The 14,088-nt window shown below is 34.7% G+C and overlaps 1 protein-coding gene across 2 annotated transcripts in view; it reads right to left on the bottom strand.

Annotated features, from left to right (window-relative positions):
• The window catches only part of LOC113226845 (uridine phosphorylase 1), a 33,120-nt gene extending 19,859 nt beyond the window's left edge, over positions 1-13,261 (bottom strand). Inside the window, exons 1-3 of one of the 2 annotated variants that reach the window (XM_026459621.1) lie at positions 5,101-5,469; positions 3,367-3,571; positions 212-335 (exon numbers count right to left, since the gene is read on the bottom strand). In XM_026459621.1, the coding sequence (XP_026315406.1) occupies positions 212-335; positions 3,367-3,560 (318 nt within the window). In that variant the 5' untranslated portion in view covers positions 3,561-3,571; positions 5,101-5,469. Of the gene's footprint in view, positions 1-211; positions 336-3,366; positions 3,572-5,100; positions 5,470-12,993 lie in introns of those variants that run through there. The other variant, XM_026459623.1, reaches the window with a different exon arrangement.
• Positions 13,262-14,088: the final 827 nt, after the last annotated feature.

Below are 14,088 nucleotides of genomic sequence, written 5' to 3'. Positions count from 1 at the left end.
ATGTGAAATGTGAAATGTAAATGGTTTGTTGTTTAATATTCTCATAAGTTTTAATATACACCATTTTTCGCTGAATAAACCAAATAACAATGAAAAATTGTCTTGTGTCTGAGCACCTCATAATGACAATCAAATTAACAAGTTTTTGTCAAGTTATTATTTTTCCGGTTAATATTTATATACAAATGTAGTTACTGTCACAAAATCAAACCTTAACGTCTCCGAACATCTCGACGAGGTCGTGGGAGCCGCTGCCGAGCGCCAAGTGATACAGAATGTCTTGGTCCATAAGCTCGATGTTCGGGTTGCGAAGACGCACCGTACCATCTGGGTACCTGGCAATACAAATATTAATCAATGCTTTGTGCGGTTTTACAATGTTCATTCCGCTTTCGCGCATTCCATAATTTGGGAAAATCTTATATATTTTTATTAAATACATATATATAAACTTATTTCGTTAACAGTTATATTATAAAAGTACTTTAATGGTACCAATATTGACAGCAAAAGAACATTAGCTTCTTGCTCTATTTGTTTTTACACTTAGATATTTCTGTGGCTATAGTGAAAAGGGGTTCAAGTCAAAAAATCCACGTGTAGAGACGCAAAATGCAGTTAACGCTTAATATGATTCGAACTTAGACTCGTTACGCTCACATAAATACATATAGATACAATAAATGTGGTATGCCAAAGGACTAAATAAATTATGCTCATTCACATGGAAATATTATTTTTTCTCTTAGTTTAATAGATAATGACTTATATCCAGAATGAAAATAAAACACAAGTGTAAATAAGTATAGATGGACAGATACATCGATATTCACCGAGTTTTCGTAATTTTAAACATGTGCTAGTTGATTCAAATAAAATCACAAAGTAAACTTTTGTTCATTGAAGTACAACTATATATGAATCGTTCCACGTTGGAATTTGTATCATAATTGTACCCTTTTCCACAAGAAAAGTTCGTTATTTTAAAAGATATATTAAATCTGTTCACACTAATAGACGCGTTATTTTTTCTGATGTTTTTGGCTTCAAAAAAATTTGGACAAAATCAGACTTGTACGCTTTTTCAATAGAGCTACAGATTTTATCTTAAGCATATCTGCCTAACTTAAGCACTTGTACATAGTAAATAAAAATATTGTTAAGTTAGCTAAGCTTAAGTTACATAGAATACAAAATGTACCCACTATACCTAATTGAGATTAAACAGGAACTAACCACCAGCATTTCCCATCACATCTAAATAACAAAGGCAAAATCATCACGCTAGTACATGAGCCTACGTAACTTTGAAATTGAATTTACTCCACAAAATTGTATGTGGTAGATGACATAAATATAACCACGTCTGTATCAATCCCGGACCACGTATCGCACGGTTATTGCAATAGTGGCGTAACTCAAACTATGTGAAATTCAAGATTTTATGATAGTATTGCTGAACATAAAATTTTAATCTCTTTATACAACCGTAGTTAGAATATTGTGAGAAACAATTAAAACATATTTACTTAACTAAAAATGAGACAAACAATTGGTGAGCTAGTTCTGGCCAAAACAGACCTTATTGAAAAGTATAAAATCATTTTTTCCCCTTTTAAATCTATTTGGCAAGTAGGAAATTGTTTAGATATCTGTAATAAACATTAACCTATACATATATTTTAATAGTCTTACACGAGAAGTGTGTAATTCTTTTCTCATCGATTTTGAAAAAAATACGCTTTTTGAGTTAATACACTATTGTATTAACGGCGTGATATGTTAGTACAAAATCTATTTCTATTATACATAATTTACTATTAATATACTACTTTCTTTGAGTAGTAAATCGAAACTAAAAGCAAAGAACGTTTGTCAACGATCGATCCGTCTGTCTGTACCAGACAGATTAATCGATGAACGATCTCTGTGGCGCAACGGTTAATTCTGTGAGCCGTAAATGAGGAAGATCCCGAGATCGATTCCCCGTAGGTCCACATCAGCAAGCGAACTTTTCTAAATTGCAAAGCTGCAAAGCCTTGAACACCGCCGTAAAATTGCCTGCTTTTCGGTATTTTACAGGATATATCACGGAGAGAGTGCGATGGAATTACACGATTTAATTCTGCCTTTCCATCACCAGAGGACTAGGCGCAGGTTTGGGTTCCACCACTATGTTGTGGATATTCCAAAGATTCGCACAAAGCGTTACGCTTCCAAATTTATATGGCGAACGACTATAGAGTGGAATTCCCTGCCTGCAGACTTGTTCTCCGAACGTTATAACTTGGGCCTTTTAAAGGCGAGAGTCAATAGGCATTATTTTATTTCCATCAGGTGAGTTGGAGGTCAAATGCGCACTTATATTTTTATAAATAAAAAAAATGCTTCTCGTCTGGGTTTTCTTAGCAGTGCCTCGGAGTTCACCACCCTCGGAAAACGTGAGAAGCCCCCAACCCGCATTGATCCAGCATGGCGGACTATGGCCTAAACCCGCAACTGAGAGGAGACCCGTGACCAACAGTGGGATACATAAATGGGCTGACGGTGATGATGGTATATTCACAATTATTAATCTTTCGGTACAAGAGTAAACAATTATTTAAGATTCTTTTATATATTTGCAAACTCAGCAAGAAATGCTAATATGCTATAATTTAATGCGGTTAACCAACTAGTATACGTAGTAATTTTGAGTCATCGTTATGAGATGTAAAATTCAGTTCTTTGAAAATCTTCATAAATGGCAAATAACCTTTGCCATTTTTCTTCCCTTAATATTCAACGGATAATAGAGTCCTCTTTGAAGTAAAGTCATTTATAATTTGAAAGATAAATCAGTGTAACAGACATTTAAGAACCAGAATTAATTGTTTGAGGAGTTTGAAGTACAAATTACTGTTTTGATGTCATTTTTAAAATATTAACACTATTCGTTCCTTTCGAGTCCAGAATTACACACACTTTTAACACAACAAGCACACACTCATAGGGAAACTCTGTATCGCGGGTACCATGGACACACACACAAAGATATCCACAAATTACACCCAAACTCACGAGAGAAACAAATGTGGGCCCTACAAATATTTCTGCCGGCACAGGAATCAAACCCGGGACCTCTGCGTGGCTGTCCAGTATGGTAACCGTTCGGCCACAGAGGCAGTTAAACAACACATACCAACAAATAATTAATTTGAACTCTACAAAAGGATGACCACAAATATGCGGGCAAGTGTTTAAAATGTGCCACCATTATGAGGGTTCAGTAAAATTCACGTATACAATTCTGTGAATCTCATAGAATGCAAAAACAGAACTTCAATTGAAAAACCGCTGCCCTGTGACATTAAAAAAATTTCTAACCTAACTAAATTTCGATCTACGCTAACGTCTTCGCCTTCCGTCTCTTCTTCGTCGTACACCTTTCTGTGGGGATGATGCCCACTGTGGATATTTTCATCATTCTGTGTGCCATTCTGGAGTGCAGAGTTGAACCCGCAGCCATTTAAGTGCTGCGATCGTCCGTCCAGAACTTTTACTTCACAATTACACGGCATAGCTGGATATGCTGTATAAGTGGTAACAAAAAGAAAATATAAAAATTTTTTTTTTTCAATGCAAAGAGGAAACAAAATAAAGTGGTTGACGAACAAAATCAAATCTAAAGTTGCCTAATACATACATTATTGTTAGTTGTTATATTTGAGTAGCATTAGACCCATAGTGAAAGACTTCGGCCAGGAAAGTACTGTCACCTAACCTATTTTTGCGGTAATGTGAGCATTTCTGCGTTCCAATTTTGAATGTAAGGGTGCTGGTGAAATTACAAGGACATGGGACTTGTCAATTTAGTTCTCATGGTGACGAACGCTGTGGCAGATTCAATCTTAGCGATTTGAAGCTCTGAGTTTGCTATGTATAGGCGTGTCGCTTACCGGCGTGTCGGTGCACGACTCGTTCGTCCAGTCAGTTGGTATCATAAGAAAAACTTGATTTTCTTTTTTTTTAACTATCCTTGTACTACGTCAAGTAACTAAACTTTTGAGATGTGAGTAAAAAAAATTCTGAAAACCAAACATAAAATGCAATTCCAGTACAATCGAAATCATCGATGTAAAATTTTCTTTTTTTTATAATACGTGGTAAGCGACACGGCTGTCCCTTCCAGTTGCAGTGCTACTCTTAAATCACAAACATCTGAGAGGCACTGCCACGGCGTCCGACACCCTGAGACATAAGATGACACGTCCCATGTGCCTGTAATTTCACCAGCACCCTTGCCCTACGAAACCGGAACGCAGTAATGTTCACATTAATGCTTGGCGGCAGAAATAGGTAAGGTGGCAATACCTTCTTCCGTGGACGAACTTTTTCACAAAGAGCTCTACTCTAAGAATTAAGAAATTTATTGAATGTAATAAATATTTTTTTTACTAATAATATTTGGAGTTTATCTCAGGTTATCGCAAATCTGAACTTGAACAAGTTTTATGTAAACTGTGCCATTTGCAGACGCAGTTTCTGTTGGCAAACAATATCTCGAGGTCGTCACTAAACTAAGTTTGTTATTATTAAACGAACACGGAATTCTTATAGAAACAGGTTTTCGTGATATTGTTATTGGTTATTTTATCTAGATAATTTTTATTTAGATTTAAAATTTAATAGAAGTTATTTTCTTTTTTGAATATCATGGCTGTGATTGTTTTCTCTACACACTTGTTTCTAAAATTCGAACTGGTTTTTAAAGATTGGATTTTTTTGGACCTACCAGAAGCACGCACCTACTATTACTAACTTTGTTTTCCCTTTCATTTTTGAGAAGGACAACATGTCGTTTTAATGCGTAACGATGAGTTACTTATGAAATGATAAATAGAATATTGTGAATATTTTACAGCTGGAAAATAAATGTTTACATACATTTTCCTTTTTAAATATCTACTTATTTTAAGGAAATATAAATTAATTCCGCTGCCACACGAGTAATTACTATTACACTTTTATGTGAATAGTTGAAATAAAATATTGGATATAGATAAAAAAAATATAAATAAATCGAAAACGTTAATAACTGAAGCAAATGAAAATACATACCTCAAAGTCCACTGGATGAAAAAAGTAATATTCTTAAAAAAAAGTTTAATCTAAGAACAACACTCGTGAAGACTATTTATTAATTCACACGTCAGAAACTCACGTAAGGCTGCCTCAACCATCGGCAGCCGAATAACCCGGCTCACAGTTCACTGTCATTTACTAACCCTCGCATTAAGTTTCAAACCATTGCACTTACGTATAACTGTGTATCAATATTGTGTAGAAAGAATAACCACCGATTATTTCGTTCCACGCAACTTTCTAGGCACACAGTGAAGCCGTAATGAACGTCGAATCTGGAAATAATTGTTTACATCGATGTTTTCGAGTATAGTAAGTCGATCAACTAGAAATGTATAAATAAATCAGGGCATTGGAAGTTTGGCCACAACTTCAAACCGTTCTGAAATGCAATAATAAATTATTATAATAAAATACATTTTTATGTTAACGATGAACTTTATTACATTGAATTTCGTTGACTTTTAGGAGGATATAGTTAGTTAAGAAAACAAACAAATTTTACTACAGTGATTCCGCTTATATAAACGAGTCTGATTTGCAAAAATATTGACTAAAACGTAATTTTCCGTGTTATTATTAAATAAGCAGATATATACAGTGTTTCTTTAAATAGGACAGTATGGTGAAATCCAAAACCATAGAAGATACAAGGTTTTAGTCTAAATAGTGTCATAGTCTAGATAAATAAATACGTGCGCATTTGACTTCCAACTCACCTGATATTTACGAGTTGTTAAGTGTAAAATAAAAGCAGACAATTTCGTAGGAATTCTAATAAGTGCTAAATATAGAGGCGACTCTAACCTCATGGCGGAATTACACAGCTACTGTGAGCAAAAATAACGGCGATAGTCATATATCGTATCACTTTCAGTACTAAAACATTATACCTACGCACTAAGTAATGTTATACAAATATTGACAAATTGATATAAGATAACATTGCATTAATGGTCTCTGTTGTTAACACGCACTGTATGACTCTACACATTTTACTTTGCCAAAATAGTCCATAATATTACCTAATCATCATAACTCTAGTAACTGTAAGCAATATTATTAGTAAAACCTGTATTATTAGTTTCCTCTCCCGGTCAGTATGAATAATGACGACTCTGTTTTGGTCAAAGTAATAAAACAAATTATCTTTACTGAATGCATACTGCCCGGTCAAAGTGATAAATTCACGCCATCTTAAGCCTCGATTTATCAAATGGACCATGGGCAGACGGGCATTATTAATAATATCAATTTAGCCGTTCAAAGTAATAAGTATATAGCCGATGCTCTTCACAAAGAACGGTCCGTAGGATTAATCAAATTGCTCAAAAATATTTATATAGCGACTTATTTACTTAGCAAAAGATTAGAACACCCTTTTAAAAACTTTTACATTGACACCCTTAGCCAGGAATAAAATCAACTGTTCTATTATTCCTATGGTTCAGTGAATATATTATCATTGTACATATTTTATATAGAACAGGTGATTTTTTTTTTGTAATTTGAGAGGCTCCCATGATTTTTTTTCCATCCTCTAAGCTCTCATGGGTAATTTTTAATGGACACTATCACTTGAAGAATGCAATAAAACGTCCGTTTAAAAACCGTTTAAACGATTTCAAAAAAGTAGAGGTTTTCAATTCGACTGTGTTTTTTTGTATGTATGTTACGCGATAACTGCTATCGCGCGATAACTGTAATCGATTTGTGAATCGATTTTGATGTTTTTTTTTTGTTGGAAAGAGGGTACTTCAGAAGTGGTCCCGTCTAAATTTGAAGAATATATTCCACCTCTGAGTGTGGCAAACTAGGGGATGAATAACTTTTGAAATCGGTTCTTAGTACTCTGTGCTGAGATTATCTTCAAGGCCAATTTATTATTCTTATCATATAGCCCTCCATGTTTCATTGCTGTACACTCTCTATTGTTTTATCTACATATATGGCGTTCTGTTATTTTTATTTTCAAATAAGAATAAGCAATCAAACGTTGCTACCTAATTACATCCGCTGAAAAGGCAAAGCCTGGTCAATCGTTCACAGAATTCCGTTACACGGATATATATATATATATCGCCCCCTTACAACGAAAACCAGTTAAATCATAAAAAGTGCAAACGGAGATATCGCGATTACAAAGTTTGCGGGTTTGAAAACCCTAATTTTTAAAATTGTTATTTTTGCTTTATAGCATCAGTACATTAATAAAACGTTCTATTTGAACATGTCTATTGAAGTTTAAAAAAATTATTGCTTTGTAATGAAAATTTCAATAATTGTCACAAGGTCACCCATTTAATTGGTTTTCCCTGAGAACTGATAAATGTCTATATCTTTTAAGGCAATAGGAATACGGCAAATCCCGCGAAATTACTTTTTAATTTCAGTAAATTAAGACTAACCATGATAAAAAAATACCTGTACAGCTGTCCCTTGTGAAGTTACAAGTGAAAATGTATCAAGATAATTGGTTTTCCCTGCAGAAAATTTAAGAATCTAAAAAGTTAAGTAAGTAATTTATTAGAGTTTCAGTACGTTCCTTTGTTATCAACTTTATAAGTCGAAATAATTCATTAAGTACAAATTAGCTTGATTAGTTCAAATAACAATAAAATCGCGCTTCAATTGCCAGTAATATGTACCAAAAAAAAATGTAAATAAAGGAAAAACTGCTTATTATTGAGTTACCGACCGACTGACTGACATACCAAAGCAAATCCAATATTATTGCGCTAGACGTCTAAAATTTTACATAAATGTACCTTTGTGACCTATGATAATCTTACTTGGAAAAAAAATTCCCGAAATTTCCATGGGATTTGGACATTTTTGGGAAAAATTTAAATATGCAAAGTCCTGCGACTTTGCATATTTTCAAATTCTAAATAAAATATTATCTTTAATGCGCATCTACATCAAGCATTTACATATTCTAGGTATCGAGAATAGGTAATTGAAATAATAATCAAATTAGAAAATCAAACAAGGACTATTTAATTTTTTACTTTGATAAACTTAATTAAATTCTAAACAAAATTATCTAATTTGTTTATGACTAAGCATTTTTATCTTCTAGTTAGGTAAAACTGAGAATAATATGTCATTACAATTATAATCAAATATAATTAAAATTAAGACAGTAAAAATAGAATACCAGGGTTAGGTAGGTACTTAAAAAAATAAACTATTTTGAATTGGGTTGTTGTTAGTCATCATCCGAAGATATTGCAGATTCGTCATCAGAGACTGTGCAATCAGGTACCCTGTCTTTACAAACAGCATCGCTATTCAAATTGTTGAACCAGGGATGGTACCCCTCTGGTATGACGCCTTTGCTGCATAATTGCAGCAAGTCTCTCATTTTTGCAACACTTATAGATAAAGGTTTTTTTGTAGAGTTGCAATAGTTTATCAGGAAAATATTGCACTTCACTGATTTCTGATCTTTCAGAAATCACGGACGTTGCCGTTTCGTCCACAGTCCTTTTCTTTCTATTTCTTGTTTCGTAATTATGTTCTCTTTGTTGGCTCAGAATCTAAGTTTTCACTGGCTTTACTTCCTTTTCTTTCATTCCTTTTCTTTTTTTACTAACATCAATTGCAGAAAAAATTCTCTGACATAACGTAATTGAATATTTTGTTTTCTCCTTTAATATCTCTCAGTCGCTTTATCTTTAACCACTTAACTTGCTTTCCTTCTGTGTCTATTTTTGTATTTAACAAAATTTTGTTAGACAGATCTTTTAAATCTTTGAACTCATCATATTTGAATTCTTTCACAACGTATGGGTTCTTAACAACTTTCTTATTTTCTTTCTTAATATATACTTTTTTTGATCTTGCTTTCTTAAATACCTTTATCCAATCTGGCATTGAATAGATATCTGTATATTCTTGTTCCGTCTCGATAGCGCTATGCATAGAGTCTGCCTCCATGTGTGAATGTCCACTTTCAAGGAATTTTTGTTCAATGATTTGCAAGTTTTCTATTTTTTGAACAGCCCAGAGTAGAATTGCCGCTACGTTCTTATTCCGATTCTGCCCGCCACAGGTATCAGAAAAAAGGGTTACTTAAGTCACAGAATTTGGAATGCAATTCGACAAGTAGTGGTACAAAATAGTACCTATTTCCGCGCTACCTTTTTTGCCATTTACTTCTGACCAAGTGAAACAATATGCATGGTTTGGAAGAGCACTCTCGTATACTGTCAAATTATAGACAGTTAATTTGCGCGTGTAATATAGAAGACCGATGTCTACACTAGGTATCTGAAGTATGGCTTGTAAATCAAAAGAAGCAGATAAAAAATCCTTATTATCACCGGCTCTTATCTTATCATTTTCCTTTTCTTTATTACAAGCCTCTTTCCTGGCATTGTATTCAGCAAATTGTTTTTCGAGTTCCGTTTTATCTTTAGCATCACTTCGTGCATATTTAGTGCAAATCAGACATTGGTCCTTTTTCGGTTTAAAGAATCCCAAATTGAAATCATTGCAAAACATTCTCCGATATGTTATCTCAGATACAGGTTTACTGTTTTTCTTTTTACATTCGTCAACATAAAGACTGTACATCTTTGCAATAGATAGTTTTCTATCCAAATATTGACGTTTAGACTTCTTTCTTACGTAATGACTCTCCATGGATGGAAACGATCGCATGTGGTCATGGACCTCTTGAACTTTTTCAGGAGGTGTCTTATTATGTGCCACGCACATTCCACGAGGGTCTTTATCTTTACTGTATTGTCCAACAAAATCTTTATTTTTTACAGCATTTTGTACCACGCTTTGGCTGATGTAAAGGGTAGTGCAAAAAAACTTTTAGCACACAAAGACCCTTTCATTTTCTATTTCAAAAGAACATTGTGTCGAATACGCTCTTGTGGTTCTTCTCTTCCTATCTAGGGTTAAAGTTTTAGTGTTTGTCCGTGACTAGGTATCGTCTCAGAGAAAAACAATTATCTAGATATACAATATTTTCGTTACAGTTAGTTAGCGTTACAATGTTGTATTGATTAATATGGAATTCTTCAGGTAAAACAAATTAATCTGGTTAAATCATTTTTCGCTGTAGTAATTAAGTTGCATCCTTGAATAAGTATTATCAGAGAAAAACAATTATCTTGATATAGAATATTTTCTTAGCCGATTAGATTGTAATGTTAAAATGGAATTCGTCAGGTAAAATCAATTAAACTGTTATAATAGCTTTTATTTGACCATTTTAATCTAGAATGGAGATTTAAATCTTAGTAAATGGTTGTTACTGAGGGAAAAATTGAGTATTTCATGAGCTCTATCTGAAGAAAACCAAATTTTATCAGATTAACTGACAATCATTGGAGACAAATATGTCAGCAGTCAAGCTAATTATGCTTAATGTTTTGTATTTGAAAACAAACCTTGGTAATGCTTGAAATAATCGTTTATCTTATTAGCTAGCAGCGATACTATAAGACTTAGCGATTAATCGGTTTTCGCAGACGAAAAATGACAAAATTTTAAGTACTTTGGCATTCTTAAGTCATTTTCGTCAAAATTTCGATTTAATTGGTTTTCGTTGTAAGGGACGATATATATATATATATAGTGCTGAGATTATCTTCAAGGCCAATTTATTATTCTTATCATATAGCCCTCCATGTTTCATTGCTGTACACTCTCTATTGTTTTATCTATATGGCGTTCTGTTATTTTTATTTTCAAATAAGAATAAGCAATCAAACGTAGCTACCTAATTACATCCGCTGAAAAGGCAAAGCCTGGTCAATCGTTCACAGAATTCCGTTACACGGATATATATATATATAACGGAATTCTGTAAACGTGAATATACTTGTTAATAAGGATCTTCTGGCACGCAAGCCTTTCCCCCCACTGACCTTTGCGATTGGATCGCGGATTTGTTAGGGGACCTTCGATTCGAGTGGTCTTACAAGTCTACCCTTCCGAACATAGGCGATAGATAGCCGGGCCGGAGTTCCTAGCACACTTGTAGATAGGTACTTGACGGTAACCTATCACAAACTCGGTTTTTTTTCCGAAATAACGATTATTCGAATTTTCATTACACCCAAAATCGAATTAGAACGAAACCGTTATTCTTTCAGGATATGTTGGATGTTTATCGCAAATACACGATTAGGTTCGGTTAGGTTAGTTTAAGTTAGCAAACGTTATTTCTGGAAAATGTATCTTCGGACTACTGATAGGTAACCGTACTTGATCTGTCGTCCAATTTGAATTTCGGCAGATACATAGAATCCAAGGCCAATAATTCCAGGAAGGACCAGGAAGCTTGTCATCTTTGATAAGGCGTTGCTTCACACCGGGACAGTTGCTTCAGCTGTACTAAGCACAAGTCTGGTCGTATGTAGAGTACTGTTGCCACCTATGGGATGGCTCTGCTATATACCAACTGACTACCTTGGATTCAATCGATCGACAAACGTGTCAAGGGGCTTATAGGTGACTCGGAATTAGTAGATGCGAAGCTGCAGAGCCTTAACACCGCCTTAAAGTTGTCGGCTTATCGGTATTCTACAGGATATATATCACGAAGTGTATGCGTTGGAATTACACGATTTAATTCCGCCTTCCCCGTTCCATCACCGAGGGACTAGACATATACTGGGGTTCCACCGCTATGTTGTGGATATTCCAAAGATTTCCCTGCCTGCAGACTTATTCCCTAAACATTATAACTTGGGCCTTTTAAAAGTGAGAGTCAATCGGCATTATTTAGGTGTGCATGCGCTATCGTCGACCTCATCGTCACTTTCGACCAGGTAACATAGAGGTCAAATGCGCACTTATAGGTATATTTTATATAAAAAAAGCAAAAAAGAGCTGTAAAATATTTTGTTGCAAAAATCGACATTCTAATATAATTTCATTATTTTACTTGCCGACAAATACAGGTTAAAATACAAATACATATACAGGTTAAATATAGGGCACATAAATAAATACTGAAATACAAATGAATCATAAAAACGATTCAATTGCAAATTATTTGTAAACATAATATTAGGAGACGATAAACATTGAATTCGCATTATCTCAAAATGTGAAATGAGTGAGTTACAGCAATCTTTATTGTAGGTACTCTTTTGTTCTGTTTGGTAAAGGTATTGGGAAACGGCAGAAAATTCAACTTCTACGTTTCTTGGTTTCCCATTCATACATAGTTCAATTAGCTGACTCACAAGTAAAGTAATAATCCTCTTTCTGTCCATTTAGGCTAATATATATTTTAGAAATTTTCGTCTCAAGCCATTGCATCTGCTAATCAAATAATAATATATTTCACCTGTAAAGAATTTCAGTTTCCTAGGAATCTTATATAATATCGACAATTCCGCAAAGTAGGTTAACATGACGCTAAAGAGGTCGTGTCAAGTTCACCTACTTCCCATTCCCCATGAATGGTCTGTTGTTTACCGAAGCAACAATGTCCCGCCACCCCTCCGTCTGTTTCTTTTATCTGCACACCTTCGTTATATTACACTGCGGCCTACGTTGAGTCGCAGACGTGTTCAATTAAAACTTCCCGCAACTTTACGCTCTTCATTTCACGTTCCATTTCATATACATATTATTTATTATGACTGTACATCAACCAGACACGTAAAAATCCCTTACACATATCCATACCCTAAACACGTATACGATAGCAGTTTATTCGGTGACATTCCGCCCTTATGTACTAAATACTACACATATATATACCACGACAAATATAAATTACCGTTAATTACTAGAGAGACTCTTAATTTGCACGAAAGGCAAGCAGAGGATTAAAAGAGCTAACAAGGTGCAATTTCTTTTACGGTTGTTAATTAGTTAGTAGGTACTTACTCATCACGAAGTTCGTCTTTATCGAAGGACATCGTGGCACTGTCACTACACTGTATTTGTACGAGATTTGTGTGACGCGGTACAAAGTCACGTTCTATGGATCGATGGGTATGGCGATGGAGACGGGCGATGCGCGACTGGTGGCGGGTGGCGCGCGAGTGAGGGTTCTGTTATTTCCACCCTGGGCATGGCGGCGCTGGTGGCGGGCGGGCGGCGTCTTGCGCACCAGAGCTTGCGCGGCGGCGTTGTCAAATCCCGCGATGATTAATGAGCTGCAGCATCAAATGACATATTTGACTTACATCGATCTTCAAGCACCTACACTACATGATTATTTTGCAATATTGTAATGGTATAAATATTTAGTTCAGAAAAGGGAGAAAAGAAAATTGGGGGAAAAAATAAAAACAGGACAGGTCCAAAAATTAAATTGGCGTATTTTCATTGGAGATAGCGATTTAGAGCGCAGTTGCAGCGCCACTGATGTCGTGACGCCACTCTTGCAGCCACAATTAATGAGCTAAAAATTACTAAAACGCTACAAAAGCCCGGCTGCCGCGCCACCACGGCGCTGCTACAAGCAAGTAATATGAAGGTACCTTAATCGCCTTAATGGTTGGTAAATCTATAGGTCACTTAGAAGATTGCATACTCCAAACTTAACATTAGCAAGATTTGCAACATTTATAACAACAGCAAAGTGTTTCTGTAATTTTATACAGAAAATGTTGAAATATTTCATACGAAGGCCAACACCAGTCAGTTTTACATAGATCTCTGTTATAAATCCCTGTGACACATAGAAGGGCGCTTTCAAATTAGACACTTATAGAAGCGCTCGCTGCAGTGCTTCTAAATTTGTCGCACAAACCTACCACATATGAGTCCAGAATTACATCGTTGGTGGTAAATTAATAAAACATACATGATGCTTAACAAATTTTATTTCAGAATAATTACATTTAGTTATCAGTACACTGACAATACAATAAAGAATGATGATACAATCAACCACAAAATGATCCGAGATGTCAATGTTCAAAAATATTTGAGTATAATTATCATAATTTCAATTATTTTTAAACTAATTTCAGT

Source organism: Hyposmocoma kahamanoa, unplaced genomic scaffold (genome assembly GCF_003589595.1).
Source record: "Hyposmocoma kahamanoa isolate Upper Pololo Valley unplaced genomic scaffold, ASM358959v1 202, whole genome shotgun sequence".
Taxonomy (NCBI): domain Eukaryota; kingdom Metazoa; phylum Arthropoda; class Insecta; order Lepidoptera; family Cosmopterigidae; genus Hyposmocoma; species Hyposmocoma kahamanoa.
The sequence above is the reverse complement of the archived record's forward strand: the minus strand, read 5'-3'. Positions and strand labels throughout refer to the sequence as shown.